The sequence below is a fragment of the Tetrahymena thermophila genome (assembly GCF_000189635.1).
Source record: "Tetrahymena thermophila SB210 genomic scaffold scf_8254444, whole genome shotgun sequence".
NCBI classification, from domain to species: domain Eukaryota; phylum Ciliophora; class Oligohymenophorea; order Hymenostomatida; family Tetrahymenidae; genus Tetrahymena; species Tetrahymena thermophila.
Window position 1 is genome coordinate 181,966 of NW_002476224.1, and position 18,369 is coordinate 200,334.

Below are 18,369 nucleotides of genomic sequence, written 5' to 3' on the forward strand. Positions count from 1 at the left end.
TGTCTGCAAAGAGATTCAGTAAAATTAGGTAGGGCTCATTTATTAAAATAAATTCATTAAGTAATTACATTTTAAAAATAAATTAAATAAAAATAATTATTTAAGATATATGAAATAATTTTCAATTAAATTTTTTAAAGTTTTCACTATTCATTCTAGTTATTCTATTCAACATTATTAATTTTAATGTTATTAAAGCTATGAACTTATTCAGCTTAATCTTCATTTATTGTTAATTAGAATTTCACATTTTTTAGTGCTTTATCTATATTGTGATGACTGCTACTAGTTTGGTTTGGTTTATAAATGTTGTGAATTTCATCTGATGACTAAGAAGTAGCATTCTAATCAAATTTCGATAGTTCAACTATGCTTTTTGGTTGTTTTTGTTGTTAAAAATTTGATCTAAAAATGCTACTGTTACTATTTGTCTTAACTCCTGTCGTTTAGTTTTAAGTAATTCCATGCTTGTCACTAGGTATATATTAAAACTACAATGAAAATCTCTTTCCTTTATTATTTTAGATGGAATTATATTCATTTAATTTCTTCATACTAGAATTTTTATTGGGAGAATTCTGAGAGAATCGAGTTGGAGAAATTTGAGATAAATTATCAAAGTCTTGCTTATTTAGCATTGCATTATTAGACCTATCAATATATTTAGGATTATTTGATGACTAATCCAAAACAGTTATAAGCGTTTCAGGATTTTAATTGATTGAAGATAAGTTGCTTGAGTTGATAAGACTCTATGTATTTTTACCTCTTAGCAGTTAATCTGTTTTTTCATTCAATTAATTCATTTTATTAATCCTAAACTAATAATTAGATTATATGTCGAATCCTTTTTATTCATTTTCTGAAACTTCTTCATTCACTTTTGTTAAGCAATACAAGGATTCCTTTCCAGTTTTTTATTTCAAGTTATGAATAAAAAGTTATACCAACATATTGATCCTTTCTTGCCTTAATATTGATTCTTCTGTAGGAAGCTTTTCAGCGAGCTTAAAAACATCTCTTATGTCTTAACCAAGAAATTATAATATCTTCTAAGTTACTCTTTTGTTTAAAAATAAAATAATTAATTTAATTTATAAATAATTTAAATTAAGTATTTATTACTTGATTTGATTCCTATTATTTAGTTATGGATTAGTTGCTTACTCATAAGCCTCATATAACTCATAGAAAGCTGAAAATTAAGAATAGTCCATTCTTTAGCTATAAAATGTTTATGGACGCAATACCTATATGAGATTGAGTAGAAAATTATCATTTTTTTTCCTCTTGTTTTACAACAAATATTATTTTAAAGGTGATATCTACTAGGAATGAAACTAATTTATGTTATTAAAAGTTGTTTAATAATTGTTATGGTAATTTTAATTGCTAAGATTGTTAAAGCAATAAAATGTTTCAGTAAATTTATCTGGCCTAGATGATAAATTTAATGTCATTTGGTTTTGGTTTTGTGCAATCTGCCCTTCTTCCAAAAGCAAATTAGAAATCTAACAAATTCTGTTAAGATTATCCTGATTTTTGAGATATTATATTTATGCAACTATGTCAACAAAACTTTTTTTTGAGAGATTATTTTTATCATAGGCTTCTACTTAGTTTGATGTTTGCAGAGGAATGTTTTTATTTGCCAAAATTTCTTTTTAAGAATTTAAGCATAATTTTCTTTGGCTTAAAATCTGCGATTATATTTTTTTTTAAAGTTTTTTCTCTTCTTTATCTCTTATCTTTTTATTTCTTTTAATTCTTTTTTATTCTATCTCTTAAATCTTTCGTACTTTCATATTGTTTTGAATAGACTCCAAATTAAAAGTAGGCTTATAAGAAAATTCAAATATTTTTTTTTACTCCTCTGTAAATAAAACCTTTTTCATTTTGTCAACTTCATGTAATCTATCAAGTATTTCAAAAATGTTCAAATCTTTATCCACCTTTTATTGGTATTTCAATTTGTGTTTGTTTGTTTTTCAATTAAAAATTTAATATTTACTTATTTCATAACTTCATGAATTAGCACATTTCTACCATTGTTGAATAACCGTCTAAAACTAATCTTATAAATAAAATACTTTATATTTATACTTAGCTTTTCTACTTGAGAAAATATTTTAGAATATATGCTCCTCAAAAAATCTTATTTTGTGTGAAATTGTAAAATGTCTTTATCCTCATTTTTAAGTTCAGTTGGTGTCTCGAATGAATAGAGCTAGTTAGCTAATTATATCATTAAACTCTGCATATTATAAAATTCCATTATAAATCCTGTTAACACAAATACCATCTGAATAAAACCACCCTAAGTAATTAAATATTTTAGTTTAATTACAAGTTCTGAAAGCATAAAAATAATTTAAGATCAAATAATTAAGAAACTTTAAACTCCCTCCCTAGTAAATTATATATAAATGATTAATAACTAATTTTAACATGGAGGGAGGGAAAAAATGAATTTAAAATTAAATAAATAATAAAAGAGAGTGCAATAAATACCATATAAGATAATATTCCATCTATTTTTTCATATGCTCTCTATGTATTGATTGTATATTGTGATCTAAGAAAATAAAACTATCCATAGTTTTTTAAGCTTGTAGCAGTTTAAGTTTAGCTTATTAAATTTTCTCTAAACTCCTCTTCAGAATACATGACATAAGACTCAAATCTAGAAGAAGAGAACCAGAACCAAGATTCATCTGATTCGATATTGTTTTATTCAAAATACATTTCAGCTATTGGCTTCATCTATTCAATTTTCAAAAAAAAAAATTAAGTAAATTAAAATTGCCAAAAAACAAAATTTCATTAAATAACCAAAACAACTATCTAAATATATTTCTATCTAAAAAATTTAAATGAGATTACCATAAAAATTAATAGTATTATGAGGTATTTATTTAATCATTTATGGAAGAATATGTATTTAATAGGATATTGAGAATAAAAGGATAAATTTTAAATAAAATAATTTACAGAGTAAGGTATCATTCTAAATATTTTTTTATCATAAATATATGATTTTAAATAATCTTAAGAGTCGTAGTTTGGTATATAGCTATTAAATATAACTTAAATAGTGAAATACTCATAATTTTATATGTAGTCATTTATTTATTTCTTTGTCCAACATCCTGGTTAGTCTTCGCAGCTAATTATCTCAATTCTATATTTATTTATGAAAATTATTTAATTTTTTTTTGTTTCCATCATTTTAATTAAATAATTAGATAATTTTTGGCAATTCATTACAGTATATATTTGTAAAGCTCAGTATTTCTGTTTCCTTACAATGTAAAATTTAATTCTATATTAGGGCAATAGTAGGATTATACACCATAATCTTAAAAAAAAGTTAAAAGTGTCTTCATTTCAGACTTTTATTAGGATGAAAAATGTTCTAAAGTGCAAGGTTCCATGCCTGTAGTTATATTTTTAGTAATTATTTGCATACGCGTAGATTAAGTCTGATGAATTAAATTCTATTCTACTTAAGATATCTTAAATGTAAAAGGTTAACCTTCAATATTCTAAGCTCCCTAAGCAATATCGAATTTAATAGCCATCATTAATGTTGAAGGATTAATACTTAATTCACTTGCTTATTCTTGCAATACATGTTATTGAGCTATTATGTCTTCATTTAAGATAAAATTTACTAATCTATTTTGGATGACACTTATAAAAAATACTACAGAGCACAATGTTACAAATGCTCCAACAATAGTTTTATGTCTCTTCTTACCAAAAACATTCAACGTTACAGGTTTACCAAACATATCTAACAATTTAACTTTTTCAAAGAAACCCGAATCGCTCATATTTAGTTAATTGGTGGAGAATAAATAAACTTATTTTTTAAATTGTAGTGTTGAAATATGATAATGATTTTGAAAGAATAAATATAAATTTTTTAATAATATTTTGTCTCAACTAAATAACTTTAAATAAAAAAATATGACATGTACATTAGTGATACAAATTTTAAAGAAAATCTCCTAGCTTTCACTGCTAATTTAAAATAGAAAATACTATTACTATTTATTATGTTTGTTTATTTTGTTTGATTGTTTGTTTAAACAGCAGTGTTTGAATAAATAATATATTTATTTATAAAAAAAAAAGTAAAATAGTATTATAATAATTTTATCTTTTTGTAAATCTTTTTGCTTAAATTAGATAAAATGTTAGCCAGTATTCAAAAATAAATAAAAGAAATAAGGGAAATAAATATTATTAAATTGAAAATAGAATTATTTGTTGATATTGCTTGCATACATAAGCAAAAATAATCTACTATTCTTTAATTGAGAATCAATTAAATATTTAAATTAAGTATTTACATAATATTTAACTAGTAAATTCAATTTTATAAACAACTAGGCTATTTTAGCAGAGAAAAGCTTAAGAAATGAAGATCTAACTATTAATTAATCTTTGTATGAAATTTTAATTCATTTGACGAAATTAAAAAACTTTAATTAAGAAATTAGTTCATCGACTTATATGGGTAAAATTTGATAATTTAAAGATAATACATGATAAAAGAAACTCAATATTTTAATAAATATTGCATTTTAAAGTTTGATTAACAAGAATAAATATCTGAATTGTGATTAAACAATAATAGCATAATATTACTATTAATACTAAAGGAAACAAGCAAAAATTTGTTAACCAAAATATTTACAAAAAAGTAGATAGATTAATTAGTTATTATAGTACTCTCTCATTTCAACAACTATAGGAATATAAATTTAATTCTAATCTATTTATAGAGCTATAAATAATATTTCAATTATCTCCTTGGGATACATACATCAAGTACTTTACCATTTATTTGTTGAAGTATTTTACAATTTAATTTCCATAAACTTAGAATTAAAAAAAAATACATTAGAGTAAAATAGTTATTATTAGAGTAAGACGATTGATATGTTTAAAAATAAAGAAGATAGATCTAAGATTACAAAAATATAATAAAATGGCGATGAAAAGTAAAACAGATAAGAAGAATTAGCTGAAATATCTGAAAGTCATGACTCAAATTTTATAGATAATTTACACCAAAATAATTAATAGCTTGCAAGATAAGCAAAGGCTAACAATACTACTGGAATATTAAAGGAAGATTTCATGGGTTCCTACTACAATAATTAGCAATAGAACGAAAAAAGCTTTAATTTAAAGAGTCAAAATCCATAAGAAACACAAAGTCATAAGGTCAATTTTAATATAAATGAAGATAAAAGCTAAATGAAGACTATGTCAAAATTTAATGATAACAAAAAAAACCTTATTGATATGATAAACTTAGAAGTTTTGCAACAGAGCAGCTAACAAATACAATATAAATTTCAAGCTCCTTATTAGCTAGCTCTTATTTATATTACTTGGATATTCTTTGGCTTATGTTTTATTTTACGAGAAAAGTATGGCGAAAGCTCAAGTAGTGATGATTTAAAGCTTTATATTATAAGTGGATTGCTTATGACTATGGGATTAGTTGGTTTAACTTTATGGAAATTTGTTATTATAAAAAAGAAAGTTAGATTAGAGGAGATTTCTAGCTTTTACAGATGGGTTATGATGTTTTTTTTTCTTTTAAGTCAAGTTTTAGTCATAGAAGCTTTTGCATTAAAGAAAAGTATTTCAGATTCTTGGGTAATTACTGTGACAATAGTTTAAATGAGTTATATATAGAGCATAAGTCGAGTTAATTTATTCAATCTTATCTACATAGGTGTCTCAACTGTTTATTTAATCGTTAGATTTTAGTTTATAGTGGAATGGGAATGGTAATCACTTTGCCAGAGTATTTTAATTTGCACAATTATTGTTGTTCATCAAGAAAAACTTTAAGTGGAGAGCTACAAGTAAACTAAAAAAATGTTATCCACAAATAAGAAGGCACACCGACTCAATAACTTTTATTATAATATACTTGGTATGATTCCTGAAGGTGTAGCTATATTTGACAAGAATTAATCTACGATCTTTTGTAATAAAACAATAAAGGATATTTTTAAATGTAAAAAAGACTAACTAAACTCTATAATCTTAGGATTATCTACAAACTAATAACACAATCCTTCGCCACAACCATCTCCAAACAATAACAACAACTAATTTAATGGATCAAATCACAACTTAATAAATATGTCATAATAATATTTTAAAAGCGCAACAATTAATTAACAAAAAGAATAGTAATAATCTTCATAACAGTTTTTAAATTAGTAATAAAGTTTAAAGCCTCTAACCAATAATAACAACAACAACAACAACAACAACAACAATATAAATTTAGCACATCCAACAAATTAAAATAATAGCAACATGGTTAGCAATATTTAAAATAATAATAGCAATATAAATGATATAAATTCTTTACTTAATTATCCAGAAAATATAAAAGATGAGGTATCTATCCTAATTAATTAATAAAGTAGTGCTTAGCAATCTAATTTCAATGGCAGTAATAGATTGATTTCGTATAAGAATGAAAATAATATTAAAACTATTAACACTTCTGGCTTAAAGAGACAGAGCAATGAACTTAGTGAATAAATGTAAATAGAAATTGATAAAAAATCACAAAAAACAAAACAGCTTGATTAATAAAAAAGCATTTTAACCCCATCTTTTAAAGGACCTGAATCTTTGTTTAATAATGCAGACAATTCAAATAATCCTACTTTTTCTAAAATACAAACAAAAGAACTTCCAAGCCCAATTGACTCTAAAAAAAGTGGTAAAGTACCATCTATTGAAGAATAATAATCGCCAGCAGCTTGTATAAAGTATACTAACACTCTTCAAAATAATTAGCTTAATTCTTCACTTCCTAGTCCTTAAAAGAGTAACGTAATAGTTAACAGCAATTTAATTTACAGTAATATTCCAAATTCTTATCAGTGCATAAATGAAAATCAAAACAATTTTTAAGAACCCTTGTAATCTCCTACTCAACAACATCAGTAAGGCTTTTAATTTGATTAAAAAGGAATTAATTCTAATAACTATATGGAAGTGTGCAAATCAGTAAGAGGTTTTGACTCCAATAGCAATAATGAGTAAATGTTTTATGAAGCGTCCGTGGTATCTAATAATTAATTAATAAATCAAAGTATCTAGCAATAATAATAATAATAATAATTTTCACCCAGAAAATAGCTATCTTTAAATAAGAAACCCACTCATGCTATAATTAATGCTTCTTCTAATAGAAACGACGACGAAGAAGAAAGTGATATTGACATATTTAATAACTACATTTACCAGTAAGAAGGGTAAAAGATATTTAAAAAAAAACTTTTTAACTAAAAGAAAAGTAATGATATCATCTAAAGAGAAACTAAAGTAGGTGATATTCTTTCAGACTTGTTTAATGAAGTGGTTGGTGGGAGAAATAATTCACAAAATTTGAACACAGGAAATAATAATTAAAATAACACAAATAATCTTGATCCTTAAATTCAATCTCAGAATAACTAAAACGTCATTTCTTTTATAAACCAAAATGGTAACAATTCTAACAACAAAGATATCCCTCTGACTCCATCATCTATTAAAAAACCAGAATATGGAAAATCGAAGACTTTCTTTTCATAAATGAACAAAAACACTAACTTGGGGTACATGCAATTTTAGGAAGATATGATTAAAGCTTAAGTAAAGTGGAAAGATCAAATTTTTGTACTTAAATTTTTGCTCTTGGAATTAGAGACTTCTGAAAATAATTCAGAAATTTTCATTCTTGTTTTAGTGGACCCACTTTGGCAAGAATATTATAATAAGAGAATGGAAGAAGTTTAAAAATATAAGATGAAGATGTTTGCTTCTCTCTCTCATGAGCTCAGAACTCCTCTAAATTGCACTATATCCATGTTAGAGGGACTTGAGTAATTTATTACAGATCCTTAGCTTATTGATGAGTAAATTAATATATTTAAGTTTATAAATTTAATTAAATTATTCCACCCAGCACAAAAAGTTAAAGATTTTTTTTACGCCAGTAATACTTATATGAGATAGTCAAAGGAAATCTAAAAATTATTCGAAAATTTAATAAATAAATAAATAAATTAATTAAGCAATCAAGACAAATTTTATTACAAACAACCTTTTTAATTATTAAAGAAATATAAGAATTAAACATAAACATTTAAATCATTTTTAACCACTCATGATAAAAGCTTCAAGTAATCAAAATTATTTAGATTACTTAAAGCATTTTAATTAAAAAGTATTTAAAAGAAGCAAATTGAGAAAATATTGTAACCTTTAGCATTTTTTTGTTATATCAAAATAGTCTTCTAATTATTCATAACAAATTCAATATTTCAATTTTATTATTATAAAGTTATCTTTATCCAGCTCTTCATTCTCAGAAGCTTTTACTCAATTAAATTAATGATATTTTAGATTTTGCTTAGATTGATAGTGGAAAATTTAAATACACATTTGTTGATTTTAACTTAGAAAAATTACTTCAAGATTGTTAAACTTTGATTTAAATGCAAGCAACCGTTAAGTCTATAGATCTTCAGCTCATATATGATGCGAGATTAAATTTATAAGTCAAGTCAGACTAAAACAGAATAAGATAAATTTTGTTAAATTTTTTGAGTAATTCTCTCAAATTTACTCCAGAAAACGGTACAATAAAAATAATAGCAGAGCCCATGTTTATTAACGAGACTAATAGAGTACAGAAATATATTAGACTCGTTGTTTAAGATACAGGTATAGGAATGAAGCCTGAAACTGTATAAAATATATTTAATGCCTTTAACAAAACCGAATATGAGTCAGAAGGTAGATTTTAAATTTCTTTAATAATATCTTTATGAATTATTTATTAAAATAATAAGGAATGAATAGTCAGGGATGTGGTCTTGGATTGGCTATCAGCTAAAGTATTTCGAAAGGTCTTTGCACCACTTAAAATTAAAACAGTACCTAATTCAATATTTTATCTGAATATCAAATACCTTAGAATTGGATTGGAATATAAGTAGAAAGTTAATATGGTTAAGGAAGTTCATTTTCATTTATTATTTAAGATATGAATCCAAAGCCTCTATAAAATCCTTAATATACTCATAATAATTCTTATACTCACTCAGTTTTACCTCTAGATATGATTAATGAAGAAGAATTAGCCAATTCTTATATTTCAGTAAAAAATGAAAACCCAGAAAATATTACATAAAATACTTAGCAGTAAGTTGTTGTTATCGGTTAGAATGAAATTGTGTCAAAGAATCCAAAGGAAGATAAAGATCATTCCCTGATGGCAGATTCTGCTTGTATAAACGATGGAAGTACATATCAAAATAAGGTTCCTTAGTATATGGAGTTTGGACAGATAATTGACATCCATTACAGAATCAGTGATGTTGCTTCTAGTAATAACGGATCTCCGTTGCATAAGCCATATATTTAATAAACAGCTACCTAGCACAACAATTTGACTAATACTTAAATAAACTCACCATAAAATATCACTAAAATTGGTGAAAATTAACAATATATTCATTCAATGTAAAGTACTAGTACTTCAACATAACAATCTCTTAATAAACTGAATTAAAATACTTAATTCTCAAACAATATAAACAGCTTAAATTCTATCATCAATAATAACCAAAACTAAAAAATAATTAACAGCAATCAGATAATGGTTACAATAGATCCAGATGAATAAATTAAAAACAATATATCTTCTTAGATTGAAAATTAAAAGAATTCTTCTTCTACACCCACAAGCTAGCTCAGAATGAATTTCTTAAATGATACTTCCTAAATGAAATACTCTTCTTCTAATTCTATATCAAACAATCACTCTAACTCTTCATTACCCTCAAAAATTATTCCTAGTAGTTCAAGGCTTACTTCAAATCTATCACGCACTTTAACTAATAAATCTCTATCTAAAATGAATTCCACTGCAGCCTAAGGTTTTAATGGATATCACTCTAAAAGTAATCTAAATGAAGTAGAAGGAGCAAAACTTATGTTACATCTTTAGTAGTACATAGAAAATTCCGTTTGTGAGAATAAATGTGCTTCTATCTTAATTGTTGATGATAATCAATTTAATATACTAGCTCTTAGTAGAATGCTATAAGTAAATATTTCACATAATTTTACAAAATTTATAAACAATAATTTGTCTTTTTTCAATTAATAAAGATTTTAAAGCAATTTTATTGATAGTAATTATACAAGCGAGCAAGCAAACAAACAAACAAACAAACAAATAATTTTTTATATGATAAATGATTCATTTTATTTTATATTTATCTTATGAATATTACTTTTAATTACATTGTTTTTGTAAATTAAATATAATTTATTTATTTATTATTATTAGCAATTTTTCAATGCACCAATTGATAAAGCATTTGATGGAAAGCAAGCCTTTGAAAAGATTTGCTATAGGTATTAATAAAATAAGCCAATATAAAGTTGCCCTAAATGCCTGAGATATGAAATAGTTTTTATGGATATCGAAATGCCAATATTAAATGGATATGAAGTTATGAAAGAATTAACAGACTTTTTTCATGAACATAAAATACATAAGGAGGATTTTCCTTACATCATAGCTTGTACAGCTCATGGAGGTGACTAAGAGCAAGTGAGAGCTAAAAATTCTGGATTTGATGATTATATTTCCAAACCAATCATGAGGAACGATATATAAAAACTACTTTGCGATTGGTACTATCAAACTCATAGCCAGAATTTTACTTAAAAGGGAATAAACTAGCAAGGAAGTTTAATAGGAATGAATACTATGAATGATTTAAATGAAATTAATTAAAAGTTAATTTGAATAAATTATCTTAAAATTTTAATAATAAGTTTAAAATAATATTTTAATGTAGATAGGTATACATACAATCATTAACATAATAACTAATAAATTTTATTTGCAAAAAAAGTAAATAAATCAACATAAACACAATTTAACCTCTTTGATTATAACAAACGCAATATTTCTATAATTTAATAATTTAAAAAATAACATAACCAATAGAGTTCTCATAAACAATTTGACAAACTTATATTTATATATTATTTGTTTGTAAACAACATAAATTTATAATTTAAATTAATAATAGTAACTAAAAACTTTTAAAAAATCACAGTTTCACAATAAAAATTATTTAATTAAAATTAATTTCAATTCAAATTAATAAAAGTTGAAGTTGAAAATTTCAATTTTGTTTAATTCAAAATTTATTATTAATTTAAAATTTATAAAAATGTATTTTCCATTTTATTTTTAGCCTTATTACTCAAAAATTTTAAAATTTAACTCACAATTTGTATTATACTCTTTTATTTTATACTCTATCAATTTTTAAAAAATAATATTATATTTAATTTTCTTTAGAATTTTTTGCGATTAAATTAAATTAAATTTAAAAATAAAAATTAATTAATAATTTTTACATAGGATAAGTAAGAATCAAATACATTAATAGAGAAAGAATTATTTTATTGAATCAGACTTTATATATTTGTGATAGATAGTTGCTTTCAATTACATTTAAATAGTAATTCAGCTTAATTTGATGAATTCTGATTTTCAGAATGAAATTAAATTTTAGATTAAGATTTTTCTATGTTAATGTTTCAAAACTATAATTTCATTTAAAGATTGATTACTTTAAATATTAAAATTTTAAAGACTTTGTTAGACTTCCCTTTTTTTGATTTACAGTTTTAAGTGATTGTATTTTTATAATAAAGAAAATAATTATTTTTGTATCCCCTCATAAAGATGCTTTTATTTCTTAAACACAAGCTTATTTCACTTGCATAAATTAATTTAAATCTATTTATATCAGAATATTTTATAAGTATATCATTTTTCGCTGGAAGTTTTAACACTCGAAGTATGTCTTAAAAATGTTAAATCTATTCGAGTTTATTTATAACAATTATATTTATTATGAAAGAAACGACCTATGAAATTTACTAAATCTAAAAGGCCTTTTTTTGATATTTATATTTTATATAGTAAAATTAATATTGTTTTATTGGTCTTTTTATTTTTAAGATAAAATATAATATGATATCTGGCTTAAAATAATATATTTTTATAGTTGTCAGTTAAATCACTATCCTTAAATAATAATTTTATTAATTGAATGAGTAAATAAGTTATTAAATTAAAATAACGCAAAGTAAGTTTTGAGTTTTTTGTGTAATTACAAAGCCACATTTCAAAATAACAAAAACTATAAATTTAATCAATTGGTATCAGAATTAATCATAATTCCTTTATTAAAAGTCTTTTCTTCTATTTCAGCATAAAAGTATTTACTTTTTGAAATTCACTTCAAAATTTTAAGTATTCTCTCATTAACAAACACAAATTTCTTTACTTTTTTTCTTAATTCTATTAGAAGATTAGAACTCTTGATTGTAGTTTTGAGATAAAAAACCATTAAGTTAATTATAAGATATAAGTATTTGTTTGAATTGCTTATCATTTTTAGAGATTTCTAATATTTTATTGGTTAGAATCTTAACTTATATTTGTATAGTATATACATTTATAATATTACACTTTTAACAAAAATATGAATTTCATATTTAGCGATACAAAAAATTAATTATTTCTTTTAATAAATAAAAGGAAAATTTTAAATTTCTACATTGATTTTTTCTAATTGCAATAAACTAAATTGAGAAACTTTTTCATATTATTTTCTAATTTTAAAGCTTTAAATTTGAATTTGTATTAAAAGAGAATTTATGCTTTATTTTTGATATAAATAACAGTATTTTACAAAAAAAATATCATCTTTACCACTTAAAATTATTTTAAGCAATCTAAATATAGATTTATGTTAATGCTTTTTACATATTTTATTTTACTTACTAAAATAAATATAAAAATGACACGAAATTAAGTTCTATTTTAATGAATTTTTTTATATTTGAATTATTTATTTTTTCTTTTTTAAATATATTTCAAAGTAATTTATTTTTAAAGCTTACTAATTATCAATACAATGAGTACTAAGTGAGTGAGTGTACTATTTCATCTGAAAAATCAAAGCAAATTTTAAGATGATAAGTTTAAATTTGAAATAAAAAATGTATGAAATAAATTTGAATAAAGTGATTATTTGGAGTAAGAGTTTTGTGTTTTAGTTGAACTAAATAGTATAATTTAATAAGTAGACATATGAAGTATATATATAAAGTATAAAAGTATGAAACAATAATTATAGATTTGCTTAACTTTTTTAATATAGAGTTTATTAACAAGAAGTCAAGATTTGTTTATAATTTCAAATCTTTTTTTCTAGGCAGTATTGAGTTATGAATATACAAGAAGAGTTTGTTGGTTCGTTCATGTGTACAATTATTTTGTTAAAGGGATTCTTTCTGTTGATAAGTTCAGAATTTATTTCAAATTTCGTTCCTTCTGAGAGCAGAAAGAAAAGAAAGGAGGATTAATAAATTAAACCTTTATACAGATTAAAAATGATTCTTAATTTTGCTTATTTTTATATATGTTTGTTTGTTAGTTAGTTAGTTATTATTGGTTTATTATAAGCATAATATTAGTTGAGCATATATCTATTCATTAAATTTAATATAGCTATTAAAATATTGAGATTATTATTTATACATTAAAAATGTTGCTCTTGCTTGAAAGTGTGTGTTTAATAATTAATTAATTAATGAACTAACTAAATAGTTTTATATCTCAAACATTTGCTTCAGTGTTGATTTGAGAGCGGATTTGGGTCATGCGGGAGATTATTTCTTCTGTGGTAAGAGAGCAAGGCTTTTGGTACCAGGGATGACTCTTTATCATTTGTAGGTCAATTCTCTCTTGAGGATTGTAGGCAAGCATACCAGTAACTAGACTCATAAATTCATTTGAGTAGTTCTTATTGTACTTGCGTTGTAAGCAAGACCAATAAACATGGGTTCTTTTTTCTACAAAGAAACGGTAGTAAGGATCAGTAGCAATAGCTTTTTTGTAGTAAGGAGGGAAACCGTTTACCATGCAGAATAAAACGACACCCATAGCAAAAATATCTACTTTGAATCCGTCGTAGCCTCTACCTCTAAGCAACTCAGGAGCCATATAACCATCAGTACCTAGAATATGGGTAAGCTATTCACCTTCTTGTTATTTAGTTGAGAAACCAAAGTCTGAGAGTTTGAGATTGAAGTGTTCATCGAGGAGGATGTTTTCTGGTTTGATGTCACGGTGAGCATAACTTGATTATTACATAAAATCGATCACGTCTACCATCTGGCGAAAGTAGAAGCGAGCTAATTCTTCATCAAAAAGAGGTGAACCAAGAGAAATGTAATCAAATAATTCACCGTTTCTATTCAAGTCCATCAAAATATGTTATCCATCAAAGAAATGAATGCGAGTAATGTTGGGATGATTTCCTAATTCACTAAGTACTTTGACTTCATTTTCAGGGTCTGAAAAACAGCTTGTGGAGTGATAGCTATTTTCTCTGGGTGAAGAAGAATCCTTAAAAGTCAATTACTATTAGCTAGTGTATTCATTACGGAATTTCTTTAATGCATAGCTATTATTCATAACATCTTTAACTAAAAATACTTCAGCAGTCTTCCCATGACCAATCTTTTTGTATATTTTTAAATCTGCGACACTATCTATTGTTGTACGAGCCATTCTTTAATATTAATTTTTTATATACTTTCTATTCGAGTGTATTTTATATTCTAAAGTTTTTTTTTTTCAAAAAGTTTTATGATTTAAAATGAGCTTAGTAATCAGTAGTTTTTAAGCAGCAGTAAACTCAACAGTGTTTAGAGGAAATATTGAGAGTTGTATTGTGAGCTAATGCCTTGTGATATAAGTTATGCTTTTATATTAAGTAGGTGTAATGAAAAAAAAATTGGATGGATTGGCAGACTGCTTAATATTTTGGTTGAATTAATCTTTGATTTTGATTGAATTTTTTCTTTTTTTAAAAAGAAAGCTAAATAATTGATAGTTTGATTATTATTTCTTTTATTTAATTATTTTTTTGATAATTAAATGTTTATATTAAATGAATGAACATTAGCTTTTTAAAAAAAGTCATTCATTACCTTTTCTCATTATTCATTAAATTCAAAAAACGAAAGGCAGAAAGAAAGGCAGACTGATATATATATATACATACATATACACATACAATCAAATTAATTATGCTTCATATATCATATAGTAAATTAATAATTTTTTTCTTTCTTTTATAATTGATATTATTTAGTTAATTGATAGGCAGGTCAGCCTTTCACCCCTAGGTATAGGTAATACAATTACTCGCTCTATTTCTGTCTGAAATGATTTAATTTATTTATTACCTCATTGCCTTACTGATATACTAATTACTTAATTCTCTAGCTAAAATATTACTTAATAATAGCTGCCCTAATTTACTTTCATATTTTTGGAAATTGAATTAACATTTAATTCTTCATTTAGAATTCTCCATTTATGCAGATCTTACTTCCATAAAAAGCTCAGCGAGAAGTTTATAATTTGCTTAATTGTCTGATTGGGCATTTACACATGCTTAAAATTTACTATGATTTTTAGTTTTATATAGACAAATTTTTAAAATAAAAGAAATATTTAATTTTAATATTCTTTTATTGTAGGTCATAAATACTTTCCACGAAATTATATAAGAATATTACGAATAAAGAAGCCATAGTTATGGAATTTATCCTTTTAGCATTGCTGGATCCATAAAACGAGGCTGAGTCTATTTAAAATAAAGAATAGAGTCAGCTTTAAATAAAAAAGATTTTTTTTTTTTGAAGTAAATTTCGCATATCTGATAACATCTTACTTCATGTAATTTGATTGAATTTTGTAATGCCCTTAAAATTGATTAATTTCTTATATTTTGTAGCTAGTATATGAATTAAGTTAAATAAGCAGTCAACAAAAAAAAAGAGCTTGCCCGCCCTGTAAAATTTAAATAAAAGTATTCAACTTTCTAACTTTTTGTTAATAAAAGAAATTTGTTAGGATCTTAATTATTTAAAATTTCCCTTTCTCAATTTAAGATTGAAAATACATACATATAACAATAAACTAAATTATTAATTTACCAATTTTTAAATTTTGTAAAAATCAAATTATACCCATAAATTTCTCAAAATCCTCCTTAATTAATTCTTTTATGATTTCTAATAAATCTCTTCATAATTTCTAGTATAAAATAGATTGGACTTGGCTTATTATAAAGATTTATCACTAAAATATCAGACTAAACGTTGCTATAAGGAAGCTAAGTTATATTTTGCTTTGTCGAAGTTAATTACTCTTAATTTTTTGTTGAAATATTAAGAGTTATGCTTAACTTTTCAAGATAGTAATTTGATGGATGATTAATATTTTTTATCACTTTTAAATTAAAAAGAAATTTAAAAAATACCCTCATAACCTTTAAGTCGTAAGATATTTAAATCTAGATTCATCCACACAAAGCGAATTTATAAATTAGATTTAACTTAACTACAAATTCAACATTGTTTCTTTATTAATTCAAAAAAAAAAAAACGCTTTCTATTTAATCTATTTCCCACCTCATATTAAAAACAACTTAATTCAGTTTGTTTATTGTTAACTAAAGCCAGCTTCAAATTAATTGCTTGTATAAACTTTGCTCAGCATGCCCCTATGCGCTATTTGTTCAAAAAAAAATACGTTATAAATTATGAATTTTTAATAGAAATTAAAAATTTCTATTCCATTGTTTTGAGGTTCGACAATTATTAGCAAACTATGCTTCGAAGAACAACAACTTTGATTTGTTTAGCAAATTATAATTTTTTATTTTAAAATTTAAAACCTAACAAAATAATTAAATTGCACACTAATTATTTGAAATATTATATTTCCGAAGCATTTTCAAACCATAAAAAATACATAAATTTTAATTGCCTATTAATAAAGATTATTATATATTTTATCAAAAATATCCATAGATTTTTGATTAAAATTAATCAGATTCCATTTATATTAAATTAATTACATTTTTTTTTTTATTATTTACAAACACTAAATAATTTCAAAGATCCTATGGCTATGAGCTAATCTTTAGAATATATTAAAAAATTTCTAATCTTCATCTCTCTAAAGAAGGATTAAGTTTATTTATATTTGTTTGTTTATTGAAAAATCCTATATCAAATAAAGTTATCTTAGATTTAACTCACTAAATATTAAATTTATATCCATTTTATTTTTATCCTATTTCTTTTATTGTATTATTATATCACTTAATTTACAATATTATCAAATAGATTTCTAGATCAAAATTAATTCATATATTTTCTTTTTTTAGAATCGTTCATATAATTAAATTAAGTAAATTGTAAATATATTGCTTTCTAACGAATTATTTTTTACTCTATTTAGAATATTAATTACTAAAGTTAAAAATATTTATTTTAACAAATTATTTTATAGATATATTATCAATTTTATAATATCTAAAAAAAGGCTATCGCATTTTATAGATTAGACTATTCATTAAGTTCAAATGCAAATTCTCTTGATAAAATTTTATATCTAAAATAATTTAGATTACACTTAAATTGTTTACATTGATTATAATAATGTATATAAAAAGACAAAGCTAATAAATATTATAATTTGTAAAATATAATTTATATTATTTCAAAAAAGAATAATAAATTGTTTAAAATAGTAAGATTAGAATTAAATTAAATTATAAATTTTGAAATGTGTAATAAACACATGAATTGGAATGAATTTTCATTAAAAAATAGATAAAAATTGTTTCTTTAATAAAAATAATCTTTCATTTGCTTTTGATTATCTAATAAGTAAATATAATCAAAATCTATTATCCTCATCTACTATCTTTTTACTATTTGTTACTTAATTAGGTTTAAAAATCTCTTAAAATAAAAAAAGAGGATCAATTTTTATAGATCACTTTTAGGTTGTATTTCTTCAATAACCTTTTCTAATTAGATTACAAAATTTTGATTAGGGCTGGCTATAGATTCGAAAAGATTAAATGAACCAATTTTTATCATAATCAAATTTTGATGAATTCATATGCTTTAAATAATAAATTAAAGCAAGCTTAGTTAAATATTTAGTATTCCTTTCTAAATTATTACGATTTTTTTTTAAATACTCAATTTAATAGAAAATATTTCTAAATTATCTATAAATTAATTATATTTACATATTAAATTAAATATGAATTTCCCTTAAATTCTTTGAATATTGACTGGTCTATTAGTCTAATCTATATGATTTTCTTTATTTTCTGCTTATTTTAAATTTAT

The 18,369-nt window shown here is 23.3% G+C and overlaps 5 protein-coding genes across 5 annotated transcripts; 2 read left to right on the forward strand and 3 right to left on the reverse strand. All coding sequences in view use genetic code 6, as the record gives it.

Annotated features, from left to right (window-relative positions):
- Positions 1 to 143: 143 nt before the first annotated feature.
- Positions 144 to 3,836, reverse strand: TTHERM_00584970 (transmembrane protein, putative; the record flags this gene model as incomplete). The annotated part of the gene is made up of 6 exons (XM_001032603.2): positions 144 to 1,062; positions 1,126 to 1,952; positions 2,012 to 2,317; positions 2,512 to 2,763; positions 2,992 to 3,181; positions 3,268 to 3,836. The coding sequence occupies 6 exons, from the start codon at positions 3,834 to 3,836 to the stop codon at positions 144 to 146; spliced, it is 3,063 nt and encodes a 1,020-aa protein (XP_001032603.2).
- Positions 3,837 to 4,950: 1,114 nt separating this feature from the next.
- TTHERM_00584990 (ATPase, histidine kinase-, DNA gyrase B) lies at positions 4,951 to 10,861 on the forward strand (the record flags this gene model as incomplete). The annotated part of the gene is made up of 4 exons (XM_001032605.3): positions 4,951 to 7,952; positions 8,381 to 8,835; positions 8,892 to 10,150; positions 10,397 to 10,861. 4 exons carry the CDS (start codon positions 4,951 to 4,953, stop codon positions 10,859 to 10,861), a joined length of 5,181 nt encoding a protein of 1,726 aa, XP_001032605.2.
- A 2,507-nt stretch (positions 10,862 to 13,368) lies between these two features.
- TTHERM_00585009 (transmembrane protein, putative) lies at positions 13,369 to 13,737 on the forward strand (the record flags this gene model as incomplete). The annotated part of the gene is made up of 1 exon (XM_001470604.1): positions 13,369 to 13,737. The coding sequence occupies one exon, from the start codon at positions 13,369 to 13,371 to the stop codon at positions 13,735 to 13,737; it is 369 nt and encodes a 122-aa protein (XP_001470654.1).
- A 22-nt stretch (positions 13,738 to 13,759) lies between these two features.
- Positions 13,760 to 14,716, reverse strand: TTHERM_00585000 (kinase domain protein; the record flags this gene model as incomplete). The annotated part of the gene is made up of 1 exon (XM_001032606.3): positions 13,760 to 14,716. The coding sequence occupies one exon, from the start codon at positions 14,714 to 14,716 to the stop codon at positions 13,760 to 13,762; it is 957 nt and encodes a 318-aa protein (XP_001032606.1).
- A 681-nt stretch (positions 14,717 to 15,397) lies between these two features.
- On the reverse strand, positions 15,398 to 15,892 carry TTHERM_000585019 (hypothetical protein; the record flags this gene model as incomplete). Its single annotated transcript, XM_012799640.1, has 3 exons — positions 15,398 to 15,618; positions 15,733 to 15,800; positions 15,888 to 15,892. 3 exons carry the CDS (start codon positions 15,890 to 15,892, stop codon positions 15,398 to 15,400), a joined length of 294 nt encoding a protein of 97 aa, XP_012655094.1.
- Between the last annotated feature and the right edge of the window lie 2,477 nt (positions 15,893 to 18,369).